Source organism: Nycticebus coucang, chromosome 14 (assembly GCF_027406575.1).
Source record: "Nycticebus coucang isolate mNycCou1 chromosome 14, mNycCou1.pri, whole genome shotgun sequence".
Taxonomy (NCBI): domain Eukaryota; kingdom Metazoa; phylum Chordata; class Mammalia; order Primates; family Lorisidae; genus Nycticebus; species Nycticebus coucang.
In genome coordinates this window covers 95,854,443-95,866,570 of record NC_069793.1, presented here as the reverse complement: position 1 = coordinate 95,866,570, position 12,128 = coordinate 95,854,443, and the positions used below count along the sequence as shown (strand labels likewise).

General features: G+C 43.9%; 1 protein-coding gene across 3 annotated transcripts in view; it reads left to right on the top strand.

Annotated features, from left to right (window-relative positions):
* The window catches only part of DEUP1 (deuterosome assembly protein 1), a 128,377-nt gene that overhangs the window by 94,349 nt on the left and 21,900 nt on the right, over nt 1-12,128 (top strand). For 2 of the 3 annotated variants that reach the window (XM_053560539.1, XM_053560537.1), the window contains one exon: nt 6,956-7,808. The exons of the other annotated variant lie outside the window; for it this stretch is intronic. In XM_053560539.1, coding sequence (XP_053416514.1) covers nt 6,956-7,132 — 177 coding nt within the window. In that variant the 3' untranslated portion in view covers nt 7,133-7,808. Of the gene's footprint in view, nt 1-6,955; nt 7,809-12,128 lie in introns of those variants that run through there. 3 annotated transcript variants of the gene reach the window in all.

Here is a 12,128-nt window from a genome sequence, read left to right as displayed (position 1 = left end):
GATGCCTTTTAAATTATCAGAGTAATTTCCTTTTATTCCTAGATACTAGAAATTTGTCACGGATATTGGATTTGATAAAATGTTTTTCTGCCTCTTTTAAAATGACCACATGATTTTTCTCCTTTGCCCTGTTAATGGTGACGTTTTTATCTTGATTTTAGATTATCAACCCAACTTCTTATTCTTGGAATGCACCTCACTTCATCTCTGAATTTGGTCTGTTAATATTTGGTCTAGAATTTTTTTCTTTTGTTCATGAGAGAAATTAGCCTGTAATTCTCCTTTTCTGTCTTTGCTAAGTTTTGGTAACAGATTATGCTGATCTCATAAAGCAGGTGGGAAGTCAGTTTATTATTTCCAGTTTTAATAGTTCTTCAGTTCTTGAATTTTCACTGGGTTTTTTTTAATGGTTTCCAATTCTCTGCTAAAATTTTCTGCTTTGCAATTTAATTTGTTAATTTAATTTGTTAAGCATAATAGTTTTTAAGATGTGTGGACTTTTCACTTCAGAAAATAAGTAGTGGTGTTTAGCAATCACCTCCACTTGTATTCAGAGTATACTGTGCAATTCTTCAGTTTCTCTCCATGATACACTAACACTGGGTATAAATTATAAACACACACACGCAACAGAAAATATTTAAAATACGCGGGCTAGCCCGTGAATACTTGTCTGCTTTTCTGAAATCTATCACCTTGGACTGGCAGAGAGTGAAAGTGAGACTTAGCTGCTGCGGTAGAAAGAGAAGCCTGAACTTTGAAACACCTCAGAAGCCCTGAAATGCTCTCTTGTGCTCATAAAATGCTAACATTCTGTGAACAGAAGAAAACTTCATACCAGTTTATAGCAGCACATTTTACTGGCATTTATATCCATCACTTTCCTCAGCAAGGCATGTTACTAATTTTACTATCTGAGGAAAAAAGACAAAGGAATTTCAGTCAAGCATTATTTTCATACTAGTATTTACAGAGCGCATGTAAATGTAGAACTGTTCAAGTTTAGATTTGGGTTTGGAAGGTTGTTTGGGGTTGTTTTTTTTTAGACAAAGTCTCACTTTGTTGCCCTGGGTAGAGTGCTGTGGCGTCACAGCTCACAGCAACCACCAACGCTTGGGCTCAAATGATTCTCTTGCCTCAGTCTCACAAGTACCTGGGACTACAGGCGCCCCACCCACAATGCCTGGCTATTTTGTTGTTGTTCTTGTTGCTGTCATTGTTGTTTTTAGCAGGCCCGGGATGGGTTTGAACCAGCCAGCCCCAGTGTATGTGGCCAGCGCCCCAACTACTGGGCTATAGGTGCTGAGCCAGTTGTTTTGTTTTTAAGGGGGAAAAAATACTCCCATAAAAAAAGAAAAACTCAGACCAATAAACAAAATAAACTTCCTCTTCAAATTATGAGAATCTCTAAAAGGGACTTGGCATATTCTTTACCAAAAAAACTGATTTTCTTTTCTTTTTTTTTTTTTGAGACAGAACCTCAATCTGTCGCCCTGGGTAGAGTACTGTGGCACCACAGCTCATAGCAACCTCCAACTCCTGGGCTTAAGTGCCCCCCACAATGCCTGGCTGTTTTTAGAGATGAGGTTCCCCTCTGGCTCAGGCTGGTCTCGAACCTGGGAGCTCAGGCAACCCGCCCTCCTCAGCCTCTCAGAGTGCTGGGATTACAGGAGTGAGCCATCGCGCCCGGCCCAAAAAAACTGATTTTTAAGGACTCAAAGTAAGCACATACGAGCCACAATGTGGATGCAGCTCAAAAACATGCTCAGTGAGAGGACTTCACGTAAGAGACAGCCAGAGTAGGGAAACCCACGGACGGGGGCATGGGAGCCATGGGTCATTGAGTACAGAGGTTTCCTGGGGATAATGAAACACTTTGGACCTAGATAAGAGGTCGTGACTGTGCAACCCCGTGACTGTACTAAATGCTGCTGAACTGTTCATTCTTAAATGTTTCATTTCACTTTGTGTGAATTTTAAAAACAAAAAAAGAGCAGAAAATTAATGACTAGAAATAAATGAACAAATGAGAAAACACAGACTAGTGACGGCAGCTGGGCAGGTATTGTGATCGGGAGTGGGGGGACGAGTACAGGTTGAGAAGCCAGGCGAGTCATCAGGGAGGGGAGGACGTTTCAACAGTGGGGGGTCCAGACTTGCAAGGATGTGATGGAAGAAAGTTTCAGGGGAGGGAACGTTAAGACAGGAACAAGTTTGGCATAGAAACAGCAGAACTGGGGGCCTTCTGCGCTTAGCAGGGAAGAGGAGGAATGGCTTGGGAAGGGGCGCAGGAGCAGGGAGGGGAAGTCAGGACAGTAGGGACCTCAGACCACCGGAGGGAGTTCAGATATTATTTTAAAACAATGGAAGCCACTCTAAACCTTCACGTGGGGGGGGGGGAGGTACTATTCTATTTACTTTGCTTAAAATGGTTTCATTGGCCAGGCAAGGTTGGTCACGCCTGTAATCTTAGTACTCTGGGAGGCCTGGCCAGTGGATTGCTTGAGCTCAGGAGTTTGAGACCAGCCTGAGTAAGAGCATGACCCCGTCTCTAAAAGCTAGCCAGGCGTTATGGTGGGCATCTGTAGACCCAACTACTCGGGAGGCTGAGGCAAGAGGACCACTTGAGCCCAGGAGTCTGAGGTTGTCGTGAGCTATGATGCAGTGGCACTCTACTGTGGGCGACAAAGTGAGACTGTGTCTAAAAAACAAGAAAAGATTTTATTCTGTTTAGTAATAAACAGATTTGTTTAAAATATTTTAAAAGATCCTTTTAACTGCTAAATAAAGAGTAAGTTACAGAGGGGCGAGGGTGGAAGCGAGGAGGACTATTATCGAGACTGTTTCAGTATCCCGGCGAGAGGTGCCGCTGCCGCTTGGTGCAGTGGAGGCCGAGTGACATGCCGGATCCAGGAAACACTCGGGAGGGTGGAACAGACCTAAGGATGAGTCAGATATGGGGAGCGAGTGGAAGAGAGAGGGCAACGGTGATGCCTGGATTTTAGCCAGAGCGCTGGGTGGAGACAGGGTTGGAGGAGAAATCGTGCTAGATCAGACACTCTAGTTTAAAATGCTTCTTAGACGTCCAATGTAGATATTAAATAGGCAATAGTGTTACCAGTCTTTTTCTCTCTACTCTGCAGTGGGTTCTTGGTCTGGAGATTCAAGAAACCCCAGACCCTGTGAATAAGTGACAGGACAAAGTTTATTTACAGAGAAAGACACGAAATAAGAGTAACAAAGCCTGTGGCAGCAGAGGGGCTATTCTCAAGTGGTCAAACCGTGGGTCTTTTGTCTAGGGGGTTCATGTACTACTACCGGGGGTGGGAGAAAGGGAGGCCTGGAGGAGCCAGCAGGCAGCGAACAGCCTGCCTGTGTTGATTAGCGACGAACGTCTTAGCAAATGAGAGTGGTCCACACAGTTCCTGCCCCAGGCAAAGCAGGGGGCATATGCTTTCCACTTGGGGAAGGGCCACACAGGTGAGATGGTGGTCAGGCTGCTCCTCTGCCATCCTGCTGGAGCCCGGAGGGTGCCGTCTGGAGAGGGCCTGATTGGACAAGCACAGAAAACGGGTAGTCCCTGTCCAGCTCTGAAGGGGGGACCCTATGTCAATAAGGTATGTGAATCTGGAAGATTCTGAGGAAGAGTTCAGAGTTGGAAATACAAATATTGGAATAATCAGCATTTGGCTGGTATTTCAGTCTATAAGACTGGATGAGCATATGTAAAGAGGGCAAAGGAGACAAAGCCTTGAGCCGAACGTTCAGTGAACCAGTGGGAAGCTTCGAGGAGAGGAGGAGAGTTTGGGAACCTGTGGCCTTCCAGATCCCTGAATGCGGCCTTTTGACTGAATCCAGATTTACAGAATAAACCGTTATAATAAACTAAAGTCTGGATTTGGTCAAGGGGCTGCACCTGGGGATCTGCAGGGCCACCTGTGGCCTTCAGGGCTCAGGTTCCTCACCCCAGCGAGGGGCTTCAGGATTCATCTGCAGAAGCAAAGTCATTGAGAAGGTGAGAAGAGAGAGGACCCAGAGTGCAGGTGGAAGGGTGAGCGTCTGAAACAGAGGAATGGTCTGACGTGGCCCGAGAGGGCGGCGGAGGCCAGGCCAGGGGTCACGAGGAGGACGGTGAGCACTCGAGGGACCACCACAGTTGCTTGGCAGTGCTGACCGACTGACGGCCCTGAAGATAGAGAGAAACTGGTCCATGCGATCACGTAGTTCCTGACACCCCACCACCACCAGCTGTCTCCCCAGCATTCGGCGGCTCACAGGCATGTGGGTCAGTCAGCCAGGGGTGGGTTTTACTCAGGCAGGAGGCAGGGGGACATGCTGCTGAATGATGATGATGACGAAGGTGGAATGTCAGCAGAGAAAGGAGGAAGTGAAGCAGACGACAGTGAAAGGAAGAGCAGACGTCTGAGGAGTCAGAGAAATGCTGGAGGAGGAACACAAGGCTGAGAAGCTGCGAGGGCCGCGGGCAGGCCGCCTTCATCTCCCGCATCAGTGATGCAGCCACCACCCCGACAGTGACGGCAGCAGGGCCGCGGGAGTGGGTGCCTGAAAGGAAGGACTTCCCAGGGCTCCATTTGTTAACTTACTTTTCTTCTTATTTCATGTATATATGTTGGATAATTTCAGTCAATCTCATGGCTTGAATTGTCATCTATAAGTTCCAAATCTTCACCTCTGATCCAGCCTGCCTTCAGAGACCTGTCCACTCGACAGTCTGTTCAAGTCCCAAGTCACCTTGAACTCCACATTATTCAAACCTGAATGCTTTTTCATTTATGTACCAACTCACAGTTTTCATTGAAAACATACTCCGGCCCAGAGTATATGCAAGAACCTGGGGAATGAGAAAGAAATAAGACCTTCTCCTGAAAGGCTTCTTTTTTTCTTCTCAGTAAATGGCTCCGTGTCACTAGTCCCTCAGGCCAGGATCTAGGAAGCCATCCGTCTGAGGTCAGGTTTCCTAGAAGCCGAGGTGAGATTCTTGTGAGTGTCACTGATTGAGGGAGTATTCTCAGGAGACGGAGAATGAAGGAGGCAGGAGAGAAGGGAGAGAGGCTAAGCAAGGAAGTGTTCTTAGCTGAGACTGGTGTGGCCTGCTCCCCCAGAGAGCAGACGGCGGGATGGCAGCACAGCGTTTGTTCCCTGGAGGCAAGAAGGGTGGTTGTGTGGGTGCCTATGTCAGTCAGTAGCCTCAGAGAGGAGAAGGGATGGGCGGGGGGGAACTGCAGCCTCCCAGGTGAGACAGGAGCCTTCAGTGCAGCCCACAGGGGTTCTCCAGAGGGGTCAGCCGTGAGCTGTCAGCAGCCCACTCCGACGGCCATCGGGAAGAGAGTCACCAACCTGGTGGAGGGGCCTTCCGGCCCCACTCAGATCCACCTTCCTCCACATTGTTCCTTCCATGTAGGCGTAGCTTCTTCAAGACTCTGACAGGTCATAATTTCTGGGACATTCTATGGGAAGAAGATCAGCATTGACAAACTGCAGCTCCCAGTGCTGTGGCTGGTCCCAGGGCCTTCCCTGATGCTTGTTCCCTCCTCACCTCCATTCCTCTCCCTTCAGCCAGCTCTTCTGCCAGTCCAGGTTGCTTGTCTCGTGGAGGGAGCCCATGATTACCATGCCTTTGTGAGGATGTGGTTTCTGTACTTGCCATTTATAATAAAACTAGGCATGAGAGCACCAGATGATACCTCCAGGGATAATCCCTCGCGGCCTCCATCATGTCCCTCCCTGGCCAGCTGCCTCTGCCAGGGGAGGGACTCCATTCTGTTCATCTGTCTGCTGACGCGAGGAGCCCAGAGGGACCAGGTGGAGCTAAAGCTCTAAATTTAGTGTGACTCTTACCATTCTCTTGGTGGACGCTTTACCCCTATTAGACCCAGGACCTGTGTAGACCCACAGAGCCTAAAGGTACAGAGGAAGAAAGCACAGATTCTCCACGTAGGTCAACAGAAGTGACAGTGAAGACGTTCCTATTTCCTCCTTTTTTTGTTCCCCGATCCACATATTCTACCTGTTGGAAACTAGCCCCATATAACAGCCATGTCCATATCACACCCTGAAGAATGGCACCAAGCTTGTGCCTCAGCTGGGCCTTCAGAGGTCCATCCCATAGCTCTACAAGTGGGCGCCCTCTGGCAGGGCTGTATGTGATTAGGACCAGTGGAAACCATGGTCATGGCCCCACTGTCAAACTCTTCTGTCGTAAAGTATGTCTCTTTATTATTGAGCAGGATCCCACGTCAGCAGATCACTCACTCAGTGAGCCCTTCAGGTAGTAATGCTGGCCAGGGCCCTGCAGGCAGGAAAGGCAAACCCCCAGAATGCGCTGTCGGCTCTGATAAGGGTAAAGCTTTGCCTTTTCCAAGGTGTGAGAGACCTGATGCAATCAAACTGCCACCAAGGGGCTTGAGGGCCGGTGCCATAGCGGGAGCTCAGCTTTCGTTTCTGTTGCAAGCAGGTCAGACATTGAACAGCAGCATTTCCCCTGAGGTAGACAAGGACAGAGGCTGGATCCAGTGGTCCTGTGCACTTGCAGGTGTTCTGTCTCTGGCAGGACTCAGCAGCAGGACAGGAATGTGCAGATACTCTACAGGTTTGGAGTTGCCTATTTTCAAATGAGAATCTTTGGATTGGGAAGTTAGTGGAGCATGTTCTGGGCAGGCTCCCTGCTGGTTACACTATCCCTGCATCTGCAGGGGGACGCTCTAATATTCACCTCTAGGGCTCTCTGATGTAATGGTGCTGTGAGATCTGACTCAGTTCCTTGAGGATTTCATTAGTGCTGACAGCATTGCACTGGTAGAGGGAATTCAGCTCAAGATACACTCTTTCATTAAGAGCTGCAGTGTTTGACAACATGTCAGAAATGAAGCATGCCTGGAAATATGAAATGGTAAAAGGCTCCTTATTCCTCATCTCATTTTCTCTCTCTCTTTAGTCTCCCCCAGATATGTCCTTCCCAGCTTCTTTGGCTGCACAGCATTTCCTTCTGGAAGAAGAGAAGCGAGCAAAAGAACTTGAGAAACTCCTAAACACACATATTGATGAACTGCAGAGACACACAGAATTTACTCTTAATAAATACACCAAGATGAAACAAAGCAGACACATATGACCCTTTAAACTTTTTTATTTGCTTCCCATACCCCAAGGAAAAAAGCTCTGGCAAAATATTTACAAAGCTGATTAATGAAACTGAGGAATTCTGTTCTGTTTTCTTGAGTAAATAATTTCTGTGAGGCAGCTAGAAAACAGTAAGTATTTTGTTCGATAAAGCTGTTTGCATTTCTGCATTAACATACTAAATTCTTCTGCTGTAGATTTACTGTAAAATAAACATGACTACTCCAAAAGAGACTTTTTTTACAATGTAAAGGAATGTTTTGGAATTAGATATGCAGTTTTTCCCACTTAATCATGTATCCAAAAAACCCATTTCTTCAACAACACCACCACATAAGGGAAAGAGAATTGCTATAATCCAAACACACAAGACTCAGTGCAGCTCAGTTATATTAAGTTTTGAAACTCAAGGTTTTATATGAAAAGTATTTAAATATTTTGAGCTATGTAAATAGCCTAAAATTTCTTTAAAAAAAAGATATAGCTTTACTGTTTTTATATTTACCTTCAGAATGTCTCTCTGTTTTAACGCAATAAAGGTGCATGGAATGTGCGGTTTAAACACTTGAAATATATGTGTCAAAGATTAATGATTTTCTGTTAATACAAATTTTTTCATGGATATGAACAAGATAAATAAAATTAATATAAAGTGTTACTGTGCTATACTTTCCTTTGTAATCACCTGTTTTTAATAAAGGAATGAAAAATTCAGTGGACTTCAAACATAAATGCCGAATCTGTATAGAACAGCAATCGCATTGAAGTTACAGATATACAACAGTGATAATCTAATATCTTACTCTTCAGAATTTTACATGTATAAATATTTATCTCTATAGAAGTGTATATATAGAGAACAAGAGAGAGAAGACGTGAAAATCTCAAGGTAAGTCCTACAGCTTGCCTAGCTTTCTATTTCTCTTTAAAGAAACAATCTCAATGTGTAGAAAGATAAGTCAAAATATCTTTAGATAACAAATGTCATTTTCATGTGAAAAATGCACAGCATTGTTCACTTTAGGTGACATGACCACGTGTATTGGTGTAGCTCTTGATGTTTGCAAAAAAGGCTTTTGTCTTCAGGCTGATGTAACAAAAACATCAGGGATCGGGTGACTTAAACAACAAACATTTATTTCTCACAGCTCTGAAGGCTGGACAGTCTACAACGTGCCAGCTGATCTGGTGTGTGGTGACGGCCCGCTTCCTTGCTTGTTGACAACCACCTTCTTTCTCACTGTCCATTCATGTGGCAGAAAGTCACCTCTGTCATGTTGCTTCTCACAAGGACATTAATTCCATCAAGAGAGGGTTCCACCCTCTTCATAACCTTATGACCGCCTAAAGGCTCCCTCTAATACCATCACATTGAGGGCTGCGATTTCTGCACAGTCAAGCACTGCTTAACAGCAGGGATACATTCTGAGAAATGCATCCTTAGGTGATTTCAAACACCATAGAGTGTACTTACACAAACCTAGGAGGTATCAACAGCCCACTACACACGGAGACTATATTGCTCCTAGGCTACAGATCTGTACTAAATACTCTAGGCAATTGCAACACCGTGGTAAGAATATATGTATCTAAATAGAACTAAACATAGAAAAGGAACAGTGAAAATACAGTCTGATGATCTTACCGGCCACCATCATATATGTCGTCCTGCACTAACTGAAACATCACCAGGTGGCACATGATTGCATGTGAATTTAGGGAGCATAAATATTTAGTCCATAACACCATCACATAGCATTATTTTAAACTCAAAACAAGCTTGTGAGGTCAGCCAGGCTAGCATTTTTGTCTCTGAGAAACAGAGCTGTTAAAAAAAAAAATCCCTGGCATTCTGACTCCAGGCTCCAGCTCCTATCACTTCCCAGTACCGCTGCTTGTGAGCAAGCAGAGGCTGAACAAAGCTGTATTCCCAGAAACCATCTTAATGGGCACAATGTAAGGGTGTATGTCACACACAACTACAACGGGAACTTGATCTAACAAAAACTAAAGATTTTGTCACCAGGGATGACAAAACTTTGTGAGGGGCACAAAGCCTTTAGTGTAGCCACAAAGCCCTATGTGGGAAAAATAAAAGTTATGCTTTTTCCCCCCAGATTAATGTAACGGTACAAACAATTAGGTTACAAAGTTTGCATTTGTTAGGTCAAGTCCCTGTTGTAGTTGTGTCCCACACCCAAGAGGTGTGCCACATACCCTTATATTGTGCCCATTAAGTGGGAGCACACCACTGCCCCCTCTCCAACTTGAATTGAGTTTTCTCCTATGTAGGCATGTATTAGATCCTCTACTGGCTTCATATGAGTAGAGAATACATTGGATCCTTGCTTTTCCATTCTTATAACACTTTTCCTAAGAAAAATATGTCTCAACTCTATGTAGGCTAATACGAAAGACGTAAAGTCTCCATCATTTTTATGGCTGAATAGGATTCCATGGCATACATATACCACAGTTTATTAATCCATTCGCGGGTTGATGGGTATTTAGGTTATTTCCACATCCTGGCGACTATGAATTGAGCTGCAATAAACAAACTAGTGCAAATGTCCTTATGATAAAGTGATTTTGTTTTCTTCTGGATAGATGCCTAGTAGTGGGATTGCAGGATCAAATAGAAGGTCTATTTTGAGTTCTTTGAACATTCTCCATACTTCTTTCCAAAGAGGCTGTATTGGTTTGCAGCCCCACCAATGGTATTGAAGTCTTCCCTTCTCTCCACATCCATGTCAGATCTACATATTCGGGACTTTGTGATGTGGGCTAGTCTCACTGGGGTTAGGTGATATCTCAGGGTGGTTTTGATTTTCATTTCTCTGATGATCAGGGATGATGAGCATTTTTTCATGTTTATTAGCCATTCATCTGTCTTTTCATGTGAAAAATGCACAGCATTGTTCACGTTAGGTGACATGACCATGTGTATTTGTGTAGCTCTTGATGTTCGCAAAAAAAGGCTTATGTCTTAGTTCAGCCTGCTGTGACAAAAATATCAGGGATCGGGTGACTTAAACAACAAACATTTATTTCTCTCAGCTCTAGAGGCTGGACAGTCTACAATGTGCCAGCCAATCTGGTGTGTGGTGACGGCCCGCTTCCTTGCTTAGAGAAGGTTCTGTGACTCTTGCCCAGTGATAGATGGTATTGTTTGCTCTTTTTTTGTTGATTGATTTGAGTTCTTTGTAGATTCTAGTTATCAACTGTTTGTCAGATTCATACCATACAAGTATCTTTTCCCATTCTGAAGATTGTCTATTTGCTTTAATTGTTGTGGTTCTTGGCAGAAGGTTTTCAGTTTTATTAAGTACCATTTGTTATTTTTGTTGATGATGCAACTGCTACTGGAGTCTTCTTCATAAAGTCTTTCCCCAGGCTAATACCTTCAAGTGTTTTCCCCACACTTTCTTCGAAGATTTTTATTGTTTCATGCCTTAGACATCGATCTTTTATCCATCTTGAATCAATTTTTTTTAACTTTTTACTGTTTTTATTTGTTAAAAGTTACATTCATATAAATGAAATGATTTTACCATAATGCATTCACTGATTGTGGTTCTTGCCATCTTGGGGCATCCAGGATCCTGGCTGAAAGGTTTTGCCAGTGCTGGTGGGAGCTGCTGGGGGCTCTTCCTTTCCAAAGAACGGAGCAGAGGCATGCCCTTTGACTTGAGTTTAAACTGGTGGAGCCAAGAGTTCCTCAGTGGTCTCCTTGCCAAGTAGTTTTTCATTTTCATAAAAAGCTTTGCTTTTTATTTTCATGTCTTCTCTATTTTTTTCATTCTCCAGTATTTCCTCCATAGGCGGTGGAATCTTTCTTGTTTTTCTAATCCAAGCTTCCTATTCTGTTGGAATATCCCCTACTTCATAGTCTACTTCTTTTTTATTTGATGCTTCTACAATTCTTTTCTCTCCAATAGTTTGTCCTGTGAACTGTTTCGGTGTTCTTGGACTTGGCACTCAGTTGAACTGCCATGGGGAGAGCCTGAGCAGGAGTGCGGAGAGCTTTGGGCATTGTCCGGGGCCCCAGACTGAGCCACTGAGCTGGGCGCAGGAAGCCATTGTGAAAGAACTGCCCCCCATCTTGAATCAATTTTAGTGAGTAGAGAAAGGCACGGGTGCAGTTTCAGTCTTACATGTGGTTATCCAGTTCTCTCAGCACCATTTATTGAATAGGGATTCTTTTCCCCAGTGTATGCTTTTGTTTGGTTTATCGAAGATCAGATTGGTTATAAGAAACTAGTTTCATCTCTTCGTTTTCTATTCTATACAATATGTCTACGTCTCTATCTTTGTGCCAGTACCATGCTGCTTTGATTCCTGTGGACCTGTAATATAGCCTGAAGTCTGGTAGGGTAATGCCTCCAGCATTCTTTTTATTACTAAGAATTGCCTTGGCTATATGGTTTTTTTTTCCTGGTTCCAAACAAAACAAAGAACTATTTTTTGAAGTTCTTCAAAGTATTATGTTGGTATTTTAATGAGGATTGCATTAAATCTGTACATTGCTTTGAATAGCATAGACATTTTCACAATATTGATTCTTCCCAGCCAAGAGCATGGTATGTTCTTCCATTTGTTAATGTATTCTGCTGTTTCTTTTCTTAGGGTTTCATAATTCTCTTTGTAGAGATCCTTCCCCTTTTTTGTTAGATGTATTCCTAGCTATCTCACTTTCTTTGAAGCTACTGTGAAGCGAATGGTTTCCTTGATTTGCTTCTCAACTTGGCTTTTATTGGCATATACAAAGGCTACTGATTTGGGGTGATTGATTTTATACCCTGAGACATTACTATATTTCTTGATCACTTCCAGGAGTCTTGTGTTTGAGTTTTGAGTTTTTTTGGTCTCTAAGTATAAGAACATATCATTGGGAAAGAGCAAGAGTTTTACCTTCTCTTAACCCATTTGGATGTCCTTAATCTCCTTCTCTTGACTGATTACATTGGCTAGAACATCCAGAACTATGT